We start from the raw sequence: 12,968 nt of genomic DNA, 5'->3' as shown, positions 1-12,968 counted from the left end.
ACCACAGACGGAAAGCGCGCCGTGGTATTATCTGCAGCATTAGGAAATTGGCTTTGGTCTGTCTGTGTCACACGGTGATGGACATCCCCCTAAAACCCGGCTTCTCCGGGTTTGAAATAAACATACTTCTGGGTTGGGGAGTGTGGGGGCAGACTAGAACTACACATTATCAACCTGGCAGGTGCTGCCCAACAAATGAGGGAGGCTTGCTTTCCACCCCTGTCCAGGCTTCCCCCGGCTAGTGCATCATTCTGAATAGAAAGGAATTACTTTGATACAATGCAAATGCACAGTTGTACAATTCCACGGGAAAGCTTAATGCTCCCTGGTTGCAACTTTGAAAATGCTCACATTCAGAAATGCACAAATGTAGAAAGCAAAAAAAGAATATTTTTGTTGTTGAAAGAAACAGAGGTACATGTCAAATAGGGGGAAATAGAGGTACAGGGAGAATGCTCAATTTTCCATGAAGAAGGAAATAACCCAAATGATTCAGGACAATAATAATAATAATAATAATAATAATAATAATAATAATATATTTCTTACCTGCCTCTCCACTTGGATCGAGGCAGGGAACAACAGTGAATATAAAACACATAAAAGGCACAAGTGTTCAGAGGAGGGCAACTAGGATGATCAGGGGTCTGGAAACAAAGCCCTATGAAGAGAGACTGAAAGAACTGGGCATGTTTAGCCTGGAGAAGATAAGATTGAGGGGAGACATGAGAGCACTCTTCAAATACTTCAAAGGTTGTCACACAGAGGAGGGCCAGGATCTCTTCTCAATCCTCCTAGAGTGCGGGACACGGAATAACGGGCTCAAATTAAAGGAAGCCAGATTCCAGCTGGACATCAGGAAAAACTTCCTGACTGTTAGAACAGTACGACAATGGAATCAGTTACTTAGGGAGGTTGTGGGCTCTCCCACACTAGAGGCATTCAAGAGGCAGCTGGACAACCCTCTGTCAGGGATGCTTTAGGGTGGATTCCTGCATTGAGCAGGGGGTTGGACTCGATGGTCTTGTAGGCCCCTTCCAGCTCTGCTATTCTATGATTCTATGAAAAACTGATTAAAAACATAGTATACATGATTAAAACTTCCTTAAAACAGCCTAAAAACATTTTAAAATTCCACTGGATAGGCCTTCTGGAATACATCAGTCTTTATTGCTTTTTTAAATGCTAAAAGACGGTCAAGTTGACGAATCTCCTCCGGCAAGCCATTCCACAGTCTGGGAGCAGCAGAAGAGAAGGTCCTCTGGGTAATACCTGTCAGCCTTGAAGGCTCCCTATGAGAGCTTCTCACCACCACAATTTTGCCCCATTCCAGCAAACCGTCCAGACTTACAGTTTCCTACCCGTTTTTATTCTAAACATCAGAGAAGCTAAATACCAGAAACGTCAGAGAAGCGACGTAACGCAGCAATAAAGAAGCAAGTCATCATGGTTTTTAACGGGAATGGACTAGGAGAAGGAGTGAATGGGCAAGAGAAGGGGTAGCCCCACCTGTTGACCATGTCACAACCAGGTCACAGAGGCATGCCCAGGATTTAATGTGGAGGAATTGCAGAAGATGACTCTACAGTACAGTGGCTTTTGAAGACCGAAGCAGATGGTTGGGAGAACCCTGGCCATGTCGTCATGTGCTGCAAACCACCTTGCAATGCACACAAGCCGCAGGAAATCCCCCGTGAAGACAGCCCTTCGGAGTGGCTAGCAATGACAAAATAGGCGCGCTTGTGCTAGAAGGGACTGGAATCCCAGGACTTTGGGGGAATCCCAGGCATCTACTCACCTCTCTGTCTGCTTCATCTTTTGGTGCCAAACGTAGAAGCATCAGCAAATATTCACTGACAACATCTTCGTGCTTTGAATCTCGCAGTTTTACCCCATAATATTTATAAAGGGGAATCTAAGGGTTGAAGAAAGTCTCAGGTTAGTCTCAAGGTGATATCAGCAGACCAAGAAGAACGAGACAGGCAAAGAATACAAAATACTAGCATACTCGTTCTTTAAAAATGGACTTCTATATGCTCAGCCACCAATGGTCAAACTTAAATATACATAAAGAAGATGGCGTATGACCGGCCCTAGGTCCCTAAGGAACATGCGTAAGCTGTAGGGATTCAGGAAGCTCCCTTCCACCAGGTGAGACTATGCTACCTGAGTTCCTTTTAACTGGAGATGTCACAGAATGAGCTTGGTAGCCTTGTTTGTTACATTTATATCCCACCTTCTTTCCTCCAAGGAGCAAACATGATTCTCGTCCTCTCTATTTTATCCTCATAACAACCCTGTCCGGTAGCTTAGGGTGAAAGTCAGTGACTGGCCTAAAGTTCCCCAGGGAGCTTCATGGCTGAGTGGGAGCTAGAACCCGGATCTCCTGAGTCCCAGTCCAACCCTCTAGCCACTACATAGAATCACAGAATAGCAGAGTTGGAAGGGGCCCACAAGGCCATCGAGTCCAACCCCCTGCTCAATGCAGGAATCCACCCTAAACCACACCTGACAGATGGTTGTCCAGCTGCCTCTTGAAGGCCTCTAGTGCGAAAGAGCCCACCACCTCCCTAGGTAACTTGTTCCATTGTCGTACTGCTCTAACTGTCAGGAAGTTTTTCCTGATGTCCAGCTGGAATCTGGCTTCCTTTAACTTGAGCCCGTTATTCCATGTCCTGCACTCCAGGAGGATCGAGAAGAGATCCTGGCCCTCCTCTGTGTGACAACCTTTCAAGTATTTGAAGAGTGCTGTCATGTCTCCCCTCCATCTTCTCTTCTCCAGGCTAAACATGCGCAGTTCTTTCAGACTCTCTTCATAGGGCTTTGTTTCCAGACCGCTGATCATCCTGGTTGCCCTCTTCTGAACACGCTCCAGCTTGTCTGCGTCCTTCTTGAATTGTGAAGCCCAGAACTGGCCGCAATACTCTAGATGAGGCCTAACCAGGGCTGAATAGAGAGGAACCAATACCTCACGCGATTTGGAAGCGATACTTCTATTAATGCAGCCCAAAACAGCATTTGCCTTTCTGGCAGCCATATCACACTGTTGGCTCATATTCAGCTTGTGATCTACAACAATTCCAAGATCCTTCTTGTTTGTAGTATTGCTGAGCCAAGTATCCCCCATCTTGTAACTGTGCATTTGGTTTCTATTTCCTAGATGTAGAATTTGGCATTTATCCCTATTAAATTTCATTCTGTTGCTTTCAGCCCAGCTAAAACATCACACTGGCTCTTTTGTGTCTGCAAAGTATGTACTCTGAACACTGAGCAATGGTCTCTCCCCAAGGTTGGAGCGGGGGGTGGGGGGAAGCCTGGTGTTATGATGCTGCCCTTTCCACATGCATGTTCATTGCCCATCTTCCAAATTGCCGTTGCCACATTTCTTACGTTAGAGGCCCCTTCCAACTCTACCATTCTAGGACTCTATGGCAACGGGAGCTTCCCTCCCAAAGCTCATAGCAGCAATGGGGCTGGGGATTTTCAGTGGGATGGCGGGGGGGTGGGGGAGAAAGCGTGTGCTGAGCACCAATTGCAGGAGCCTTTCCCCTCAGCCCATTCTCTTCAAAGCACACACCTGTGCCCAGAGCGGGCAAAATGATGCTGGCATAATTTAATCGACCCCTCCACCTCATCATCTAGGCCCAGAATTTACCTTGTCCTGGCTGGCTGGCTTTTGCTGCCCATCAACTACATCATTTATCAGCGCCTCTGATTTTCTCCTAACTTGTGTGGTACCAGTAGCAGGAGGCCGCTGAAAGAAATGAGACTGGGAGTGAGAAAAGTGTTCCCTCTCTGAGGGAAATATCTTTTCCCCCCTTCAATATTTTATTCAAGATAAAATATATATTTACAGTTATTTCTACAAAGCATGATTACAGTCATTAAAAATACTAACAAGTTTTAACAGTAAAGCATTATCTTATCTATTTTATATATTTATTTATTTATTTATTTATTTATTTAGAGTATTTTTATCCCGCACCTCAGCCAAAAGGCTCTCGGAGCAGCTTACAATGTATCAATAAAGAACCCTCAGGCTTACATTCTAAAAAAAAGACATGACACACAAGGAAAAGTGTATGGGGAGGGAAGAGGGAGAAAATAAAAAGAAATTAAGGAGACTGCTTAGGCTGGTGGGAAGGCCCTGCTTCGTCCTCGCATATCCCAATGGAGGGGCAAACCAATAGCTCCTTCTTCCCCACAGGTTGAAGATGTTAGCCCTGGGGGGTGGGTGGGTGTCCAACTGAAGCAGGCTCTGATGGTGCCTGCCTGCTCCAGTCTCCCTCGCATCTTCTTCCCCATTTCGGCTCTCTTAATTTGTCTTAAAACAAATTTTAATTCTTTTGTTCTTGTTTTGGAATTGAGCTCCAAGGTGGAGCTTCAAGCCAAATATTTTTAAATAGCTATCAATCTTGTTTTGTCTGTCCTAAGGCTGTCTTTAAACATTGCCGAAACAAATAATCGCTATCTACAGCTCACTCTCAGTTTTAAATATCAACGTTTTTTCTTTTTCTTTTTTGCTTCCTACTGTACGGAACATTAGTTTGACAATTTTTAAAAAACACAGTCTTCTATTTTCATCTTTTTACCATATTATCCTTCTTCCGGACAATACAACGGAGCACACGAGCCAAATTAGCGGTTAGAGGAGGAAGCCTGGCTATCTTGCCAGAGCAGAGATTATGGCCACAGCTAGACCTAAGGTTTATCCTGGGATCAACCAGGGTTCACCCCTGCCTGAGCACTGGATCCCCTGTGTGTCACCTAGATGAACAGGTTTGACCCCTGGACGATCCAGGGATAAACCTTAGGTCTAGCTATGGCCTAAGTCTCTGAAGAAAATCTCTTGAGTGCTTGTAAGGGCAGTTACCCTTTATGCACAGCTTCGCGTGGCTTGGGATGGACCTTCGTTTGATACAGCAAAGACTTCAGAACTGAAGTTACAGAGCTGACAGCCATGGGCCCATGATTAGGGTGCCCATATGAAAAGGTGGACAGGGCTCCTGTATCTTTTAACAGTTGTATAGAAAAGGACATTTCAGCAGGAGTCATTTGTATTATATGGGGAACTTTCCTCTTCATCACCACAGTTAAAGCTGCAGGTGCCTTGCCCTCTTTTAAATCTGGTCACTCTAGTATAGCTCCTGCAGCTTTAAATGAGGTGATGAAGAGGGAATTTCACCAGGTACTCCGTGTATACAAATGACACCTGCTGAAATCCCCTTTTCAATGCAACTGTTCAAGATACAGGAGCCCGGTCCTCCTTTTCATAGGGTCACCCTAGTTCCATGATGTCTGCGCAGTCCAAGCGAAACGATGCCCACTGGCACCTCTAGCCATGGCTCCTGCCCTGGTGACCCCAAGAGCCCCCTGAGGGAGAGACGTCTGCCCATTCCACTCCCCCGGGGGGGGGGTGGCGGGGGGAGGTCTGCCCCAAAGCAGCGGGGAGGAGCAGTCTTATAACTGAGTCCCTCGACCTTTTAATCTTCCCCAGCTTCAGACTATATGGGCTGCAAAACTATGTGCTGATGGGAGAAGTCTGCCCACAGTGGCTGAAGTTATAACTGCAGACTTCAATTAGATGGATACATTGACATTAATTAAAATTAATTGATGTGTTAAATAATAATAATAATAATAATAACCCTGAAGTGCACACCCCAGACCCCCCTTATTATGCATGCCGAGTTGCAGGTGTCTTGGCCCTGGAGCTAGATTTACACCCCTGCCTTTTTAGCCAGAAATAAGCTCCCAAATTGCCTCGTGCAAAGAATCGGAAATAGAAACGGTTACGATTAATTTAAAAACGTAACCGTAAAAACACAATCTGCATAGGGTTGTGCCCAAAACATCCCATGTACACTGATGGGGTTGTCATAATTGTCATAGGAATAACAATAAAATTGTTGCTGCTGCCGCTGCTGTTGTTACTGATTACATAAAAGAAGAAGGGGCATCAAGGAAGAACCTTCCAGGTAGCATCTGGATATCAGGTTTCTGCCATGTTGGTTCAGCATGTTGGTACAAAACCCAACATCGGTTGCTGTCTCCTAACCCTTTGTCATCTGTTCCCTGTAACTGAAATTTGGATTGTAAGCTCCTAGGAGGCAAGGAGTTCTCTGTTTGGAATCTATTAGCCAAACAAAAGTGCTGCGTATGTTGATGGTGTAGTAGAAATCAAATAATAATAATAACAAAGCATAATGAGAGATAGAAAGTAGTTGGGCTGGGGAAAGGTGTGCGTGTGTATATAGCAGAAGGTGCAGTCTAACATTGCCCTAGTAGGAGTGACCCTGTTGACCTGCTGAATGCTGCGGCTTTCGTGAAGAATGAGGGAGGGTAGATTAAACCCCCTCCTGAGTTCCTGTAGGGCCTTTAGGGCAGGAGCGGGCAACGGATGTCCATCCAGATGTTTTGGCCTAGAAGGACAGCCAAATAGTGAGGTGTCATGGGAGTTGTAGAACATCTGGAAGGCTATAAGTTGTCCATCCCTACTTGTCCATCTCTTTCAAGAGTCCTCTTGCTTCCGCACCTATCACCTTCTCTACCCTATGGTATTCCAAAGATCAATTAGTTCAGGCTGGGCTCCAGATCCTTTCTGGTGCAAAATAGTCAGACGCACCTGGAGAGACTGGAAGAGATAAGCCAGGATGGTGTCGAGAACTTCCCTCTCATCCATCATCTCCAGAGATTCTTTGAGAGTTCTCCCTCTCAGCGTCTTCTTCTCCCAGAGAAATCTGAATTGTTCATCAGAAAGTTCTTGAGGAAGAAAGGGGTGGGTGGGAAAAAAGGGGCAGATAGATGAAGCAAGCAATAGGGAGATACGTCTTCTTCGTCAAAATTGTTGAAACTTTAATTAAAATCTGAAGATTTTAATTGATACTTAAAATGGCAAAGTCACCACAAGGTGATTTCATCATGTCAGACTTGCAGGCTATATTTCATCAGAGTTTACTTTCAGGATGCTCAAACTGGTATTTATCATATTGGGGCAAACTCTGTTTTTTCCGTGTGTGTGTGTGTGTTAGTAATGTGGTCAATTCCAGCCCTCACTAAGTGAGGGGGCATTCTAAAGAAATAATTCATCACTGGTGGCTTCTCATGTTATCCATTCATTGCTCTTTGCTGTAAGCTACAAGGAGAACTGCAACTGACCTTCCAAACTTTGGAGAAGGGAAGGTGGTATAGCATAGGGTGACCATATGGAAAGGAGGACAGGGCTCCTGTATCTTCAACAGTTGCGATGAAGAGGGGATTTCAGCAGGGGTCATTTGTAGGTATGCAGCACCTGGTGAAATTCCCTCTTCATCACAACAGTGAAAGCTGCAGGAGCCCTGCCTAGCATGACCAGATACAAAAGAGGGCAGAGCTGCTGCAGCTTTCACTATTGTGATGAAGAGGGGATTTCACCAGGTGCTGCATGCATACAAATGACACCTGCTGAAATCCCCTCTTCATCACAATGGTTAAAGATACAGGAGCCCTGTCCTCCTTTCCATATGGTCACCTTAGTATAGCACCTCTGGTACATCTGCTTATGTTTCATCCACAAAAGCGAGCTTAACATCTAAATAGGGAACGGACAATTAACCTTATAAGCATAATGTTTTTTAATCAAGTCTCTTTTCAAACAGTGTTTGAATTTGTACTTGGGTGCTTTTTTATTCACGTGCTCTAACGAGATTATTTAAAAAGGGTTTTAGTGCTAAAACAAACAAACATGACGATAAACGACCGCTGATCAGGAAGACAGGGGTGTTTAGAATCTTTCTTTTCTTTTTTTTTTACTTTGCACTAAGACGCCTTTCATTTGAGGACTATTGTGCAGAGATTTTAATTTAATAATTACAAAAATCCATAGGCGAAAAGGCATCTGCATGCAGATTAAAAGAATGGTTAAAAAAATGATGCAGATGTGAAAAATAACAGTGAAAGGCCATTTCTACACCAGCCTGCTTTAGAGGGAGGGATGGGGGAGGATCTTGCGATATCCTGATCAAGTGATCCTCCCCTTAATCCACATGCGGCACGAAATCCTGGCAGGAAGGAGGGTTTCGCGCCTGCCATTTTTAAAAAAGAAGCTGAGCGCACGTGCGCTCCAACGAAATATGAGTTTTAAAAAAGAAGAAGCTCCGCCCCCTCTCCCCCGCATCCCTGATTCCTCCTAGCCCGACTCCTTCCTTTACTGCTCCCTGCTACTCGCGGGGAGGAGGGAAGAAGCCAGGATGGGTAGCCACACCTCCCGCGGTCTTGGGACGATCCTGAGACGGTGGGAAGAATCGGATTTTCCCAGGGATTATTTATCCTTGGGAAAACCTGTTCGGGTCCCTCCATCCTCCAGGGAGTCCCTTTGCGTCATTTGGATGCACAGGGACTCGGCCGTGACCTGGCCACATTTTCGGGCTGGTGTAGAAACCGCTAAAGTGTTCCAAGCAAAGCGTAGGCGCATTGCTGATATGGACTTTACACACACCAAAAGCACGGTTTGTCAAAATGATGGAAGAATAGAACTGAAAAATAATAGAAAGCCAGGGAGGCAGCGCAGTACGGCCTCCTATGAGCCAGGCCTTATTAGGGGGAACTAGAGCGTTGGACTGCGAGCTGGAAAACCTGGGCTCTAATCCCCATGGAAGCTCACTGGGTGACTTTGAGCCAATCACAGACTCTCAGCTCAACGTACCTCACAGGGCTGCTGTTGGGAGGATCCACATAATGGAGAGGAGGATTACGTACGCTGCTTTGGATTCCTTGGAGGAAAAAGGCGGGATATAAATAAATAAACATGAAAAGTGTTGGGTTTTTTTGGCCGAATTACCTGGATACACAGGCATGGCGCTCTCAGGCGGCTTCTTCTTCACAGGAACGCTGCCGCCTTTCTTCATCTTCTCCTTCGTCAATGCGACCTGATCTTTTGCCATCTCGGCCGGAGTTCTATGCAGGTGCTTTTCTTCTGTCCTGCTTGTCACTCCTGAAGCCTTTTTGGGCTGACGCTGCACCAGTTCGGGCAGCACCAGCGCCTGCGCCTTCTTCTTGGTGTCAGCAGACACTGCAGGAGGTTTAACCAGCAGCGGCAAGAGCTGCGAGGTCCTCTGGTTGGCCGGGTCCAGGGCAGAAGTGGACGGCTGGTAGCCCGAGAAGTGGGCCTCGCGGACATCCCGCTGCTGCTGCTGGTCCTCAGGCCTGGACTCGCTGCTGTCCGCGCCCTTCTTCTTTTGCATCTGAAACTTCTTCAGGAAAGAAGTCATCCTGCAAGAAAGCCAATGGCCCGTTAATTAGTTCGCTAATTACCTTTGATTTCTAGCCCGTTCTACCAAAAAAGCTTCAGGGGGGGATAACGTGAAGTCTGTGTTGTCCTGAGTCACTTCATTCTTGGTTGAACCATCAAAAACATAAGCAACAGTTCTGAGGTCCATTAAAAAACAAACTTAAATGCTATTAAATGCCTTGCCCAGTGTTATGTTAAGAGTTAACATCAGTGTTAAGAGAGACTGAAAGAACTGGGCATGTTTAGCCTGGAGAAGAGAAGATGGAGGGGAGACATGAGAGCACTTTTCAAAGACTTAAAAGGTTGTCACACAGAGGAGGGCCAGGATCTCTTCTCGATCCTCCCAGAGTGCAGGACACGGAATAACGGGTTCAACTTAAAGGAAGCCAGATTCCAGCTGGACATCAGGAAAAACTTCCTGACTGTTAGAGCAGTACGACAATGGAACCAGTTACCTAGGGAGGTTGCGGGCTCTTCCACACTAGAGGCTTTCAAGAGGCAGCTGGACAACCCTCTGTCAGGGATGCTTTAGGGTGGATTCCTACATTGAGCAGGGGGTTGGACTCGATGGCCTTGTAGGCCAGTTTAGAATCAAAACAACCAGGATGCTAGAGTGGGCCCTTGTCTATACGACGGCAGTATTGCTGCATCCAGCGGAGCGAGATGGGGTGCAGCTGCATTGACACTCCTTCCCAGCGTCTATACTGGAAGGAGCGCAGCTGGGGGTTAACAGGCACTGCCGCCGCTGTGCCTGCCCACCTGAGGCACCTCAGAGCAACTGCATCCCCTCCTCTCTGGTAAGTGGGTTTTTTTTTTAATGGGAAAAGTTTTTTGACTGGGGGGAAGGAGGGGAGATGCGACCCTTCGCACCTGAAGAGTAAAAAATGGGGACAGGGAAGGGGGCGGGGGAGAACGGGGCAGCCAGAGTGAGCTCAGAGGTAAGAGAGCTGGCTGCCCGCTGCCCTGTTCCTCCCCCCTCCGTGGCGTTCCCAGCAGCGGCAGCTGACTCCATGCTGCCCCGTTCCTCTCTCTCCAGCTGCCGCTGCCGGGAGCACCGGGGAGGGGGGAGGAACAGGGTAGCTGGCTCTCCTCCCTCTGACCCCGCTCTGGCTGCCCCGTTCCTCTTCCCGCCATCTGACCCCTTTCCCCTTTAATCCGCCCCACCTAAAATACCTCCACAGAGGCACAGAGCCTGGCTCTGAGCTAAAAAAAGTTGGAGTAAGTGCCCAACTTTTTTTAACACGGAGCTTTTGAGCATTGCCCCTGGATCCCTTCGGAGTGGCGGCTGCATCATGTAACTCACCTGCTGCCACTCCGAAGCTACCGTGGAATAAAGTGCCCATGTAGATGTCCCCCGGGTGAGAGTTCAATGGCCAGCTCAGCTCCTTTCTGGGCCGGATCTACACTACTGCTTTAAAGCGCTATAAAACTGTTCTAAAGCGCTTTAAAGCAATAGTGTAGATCCGGCCCTGCTGTTCTTCGATTGCAGTTAGTTTTGTCCCCTGCAATTGTACTTTTATACTGTCTTTTAATACTGTTGTTCGTTTTATACTTTGAGTTGCCTTCATGGTTTTAAACTTATGTAGGGTGACCATATGGAAAGGAGGACAGGGCTCCTGCATCTTTAACAGTTGCCTAGAAAAGGGAATTTCAGCAGGTGTCATTTGTATATATGAAGAACCTGGTGAAATTCCCTCTTCATCACAACAGTTAAAGCTGCAGGTGCCCTGCCCTCTTTTAAATCTGGTCACTCTAGTATAGCTCCTGCAGCTTTAACTGTGGTGATGAAGAGGGAATTTCACCAGGTTCCCCATATATACAAACGACACCTGCTGAAATTCCCTTTTCAATACAACCCTTAAAGATACAGGAGCCCTCCTTTTCATAGGGTCAGCCTAACTTATGTAAACCGCCCAGAGAGCTTTGGCTATTGGCCAGTATAGAAATGCAATAAATAAATAAATAAATACGGCTTCCTACTTATCGCATCTACCCACATTGTTGTGACGGGTTGCTGGTAAACCAAAAGGTTGAGATTCACAAGGTGGAAACTCTGAGGCCCCTTGCTGGGGTGCGGGGAAACTTGCGTTTCTGAAAAACAGTGAAAGGAACAGTAACTATTAGTAATTCTGGCATATTCTGGTCTTCGTATAAACATTCTAGACTAGTTTTCTGCTGCTTCTTTGGATTGCAAGATCTGAGCCTTGGATTTCCTGAGTAACAGATAATTATCTTTTTGTTGTTGTTTATTCGTTCAGTCGTTTCCGACTCTTCGTGACTTCATGGACCAGCCCACGCCAGAGCTTTCTGTCGGCTGTCGCCACCCCTAGCTCCCCCAAGGTCAAGTCTGTCACCTCCAGAATATCATCCATCCATCTTGCCCTTGGTCGGCCCCTCTTCCTTTTGCCTTCCACTTTCCCTAGCATCAGCCTCTTCTCCAGGGTATCCTGTCTTCTCATGATGTGGCCAAAGTACTTCAGTTTTGCCTTTAATGCCATTCCCTCCAGTGAGCAGTCTGGCTTTATTTCCTGGAGTATGGACTGGTTTGATCTTCTTGCAGTCCACGGCACTCTCAGAATTTTCCTCCAACACCACAGTTCAAAAGCATCTCTCTTCCTTCGCTCAGCCTTCCTTATGGTCCAGCTCTCGCAGCCATAGGTTACTACGGGGAATACCATTGCTTTAACTATGCGGACCTTTGTTGTCAGTGTGGTATCTCTGCTCTTAACTATTTTATCAAGATTTGTCATTGCTCTCCTCCCAAGAAGTCAACGTCTTCTGATTTCCTGGCTGCAGTCAGCGTCTGCAGTAATCTTTGCGCCCAGAAATGCAAAGTCTGTCACTGCCTCCACGTTTTCTCCCTCCATTTGCCAGTTATCAATCAAGCTGGTTACCATCATCTTGGTTTTTTTGAGGTTTAACTGCAACCCAGCTTTTGCACTTTCTTCTTTCACCTTCGTCCTAAGGCTCCTCAGCTGCTCCTCGCTTTCAGCCATCAAAGTGGTGTCATCTGCATAGCTGAGATTTTTGGTAGTAGTGTGTGTGTGTGTGTGTGTGTGTGTGTGAAAAAATTAATCATTTCTAAAGATACCAGGGTTGTTCCTGTAGTGTCCCTCAGGCATAGGGACCATACGGGTGAGCTTACCTGCTCAGCCTGCCACTTGCCCCTAGACTACCAGGTAATAACTTCAGAGTCTTTTCCTTGCTGGATTCCTTTTTTACTGAAACCTCCTAGAACAGAGACACTCCAAACTCCCTCAGCAAGGCCCACAACACCAACTGGAAGCAACAGAGGCTCCGCCCAGGCCTTCCATGAGGACCTGGAGACTAGCTGCTACAGGCCTCTTAAAGGTACATACATCCACATATCACATCCCCCCTTCTCCATAAAAACAATAACTTTTGTTCAATTAAATCTTAACTCGTCAATCTCAGCTCTTCACCACTATCCCATAACACAGTCCTTAAACTTTGCTGGTAGTCTCACTTCTCGCCCACTCCGTGTCCGTTCGATTCCATCTGCTGTTCCATCTGACGAAAGCTCCAGCTCACCTTGAGGTCCTTCTGGCAAGACCACTGCCTCAGGGGATGCCAGCTCCTCTGCAACCCCTAGATCCACATTGGTTGCACCCACAGGGGAAAAGCAATCCCTCCTGAGGTGCCCCCTGTTCCTTCTATAAGTTTGACCTTGGGGAGTCTC

General features: G+C 46.7%; 1 protein-coding gene across 1 annotated transcript in view; it reads right to left on the bottom strand.

Moving 5' to 3' along the window:
• Window positions 1-9,248, bottom strand: part of LOC134400474 (maestro heat-like repeat family member 5) — a 66,790-nt gene extending 57,542 nt beyond the window's left edge. The window contains exons 1-3 of the mRNA XM_063128806.1: window positions 8,819-9,248; window positions 6,626-6,762; window positions 1,799-1,915 (exon numbers count right to left, since the gene is read on the bottom strand). Of these exons, the coding sequence (XP_062984876.1) occupies window positions 1,799-1,915; window positions 6,626-6,762; window positions 8,819-9,248 (684 nt within the window). The remainder of the gene's footprint in view (window positions 1-1,798; window positions 1,916-6,625; window positions 6,763-8,818) is intronic.
• Window positions 9,249-12,968: the final 3,720 nt, after the last annotated feature.

Source organism: Elgaria multicarinata, chromosome 6 (assembly GCF_023053635.1).
Source record: "Elgaria multicarinata webbii isolate HBS135686 ecotype San Diego chromosome 6, rElgMul1.1.pri, whole genome shotgun sequence".
NCBI classification, from domain to species: Eukaryota; Metazoa; Chordata; class Lepidosauria; order Squamata; family Anguidae; genus Elgaria; species Elgaria multicarinata.
This window is presented reverse-complemented; position numbering and strand designations above follow the sequence as displayed.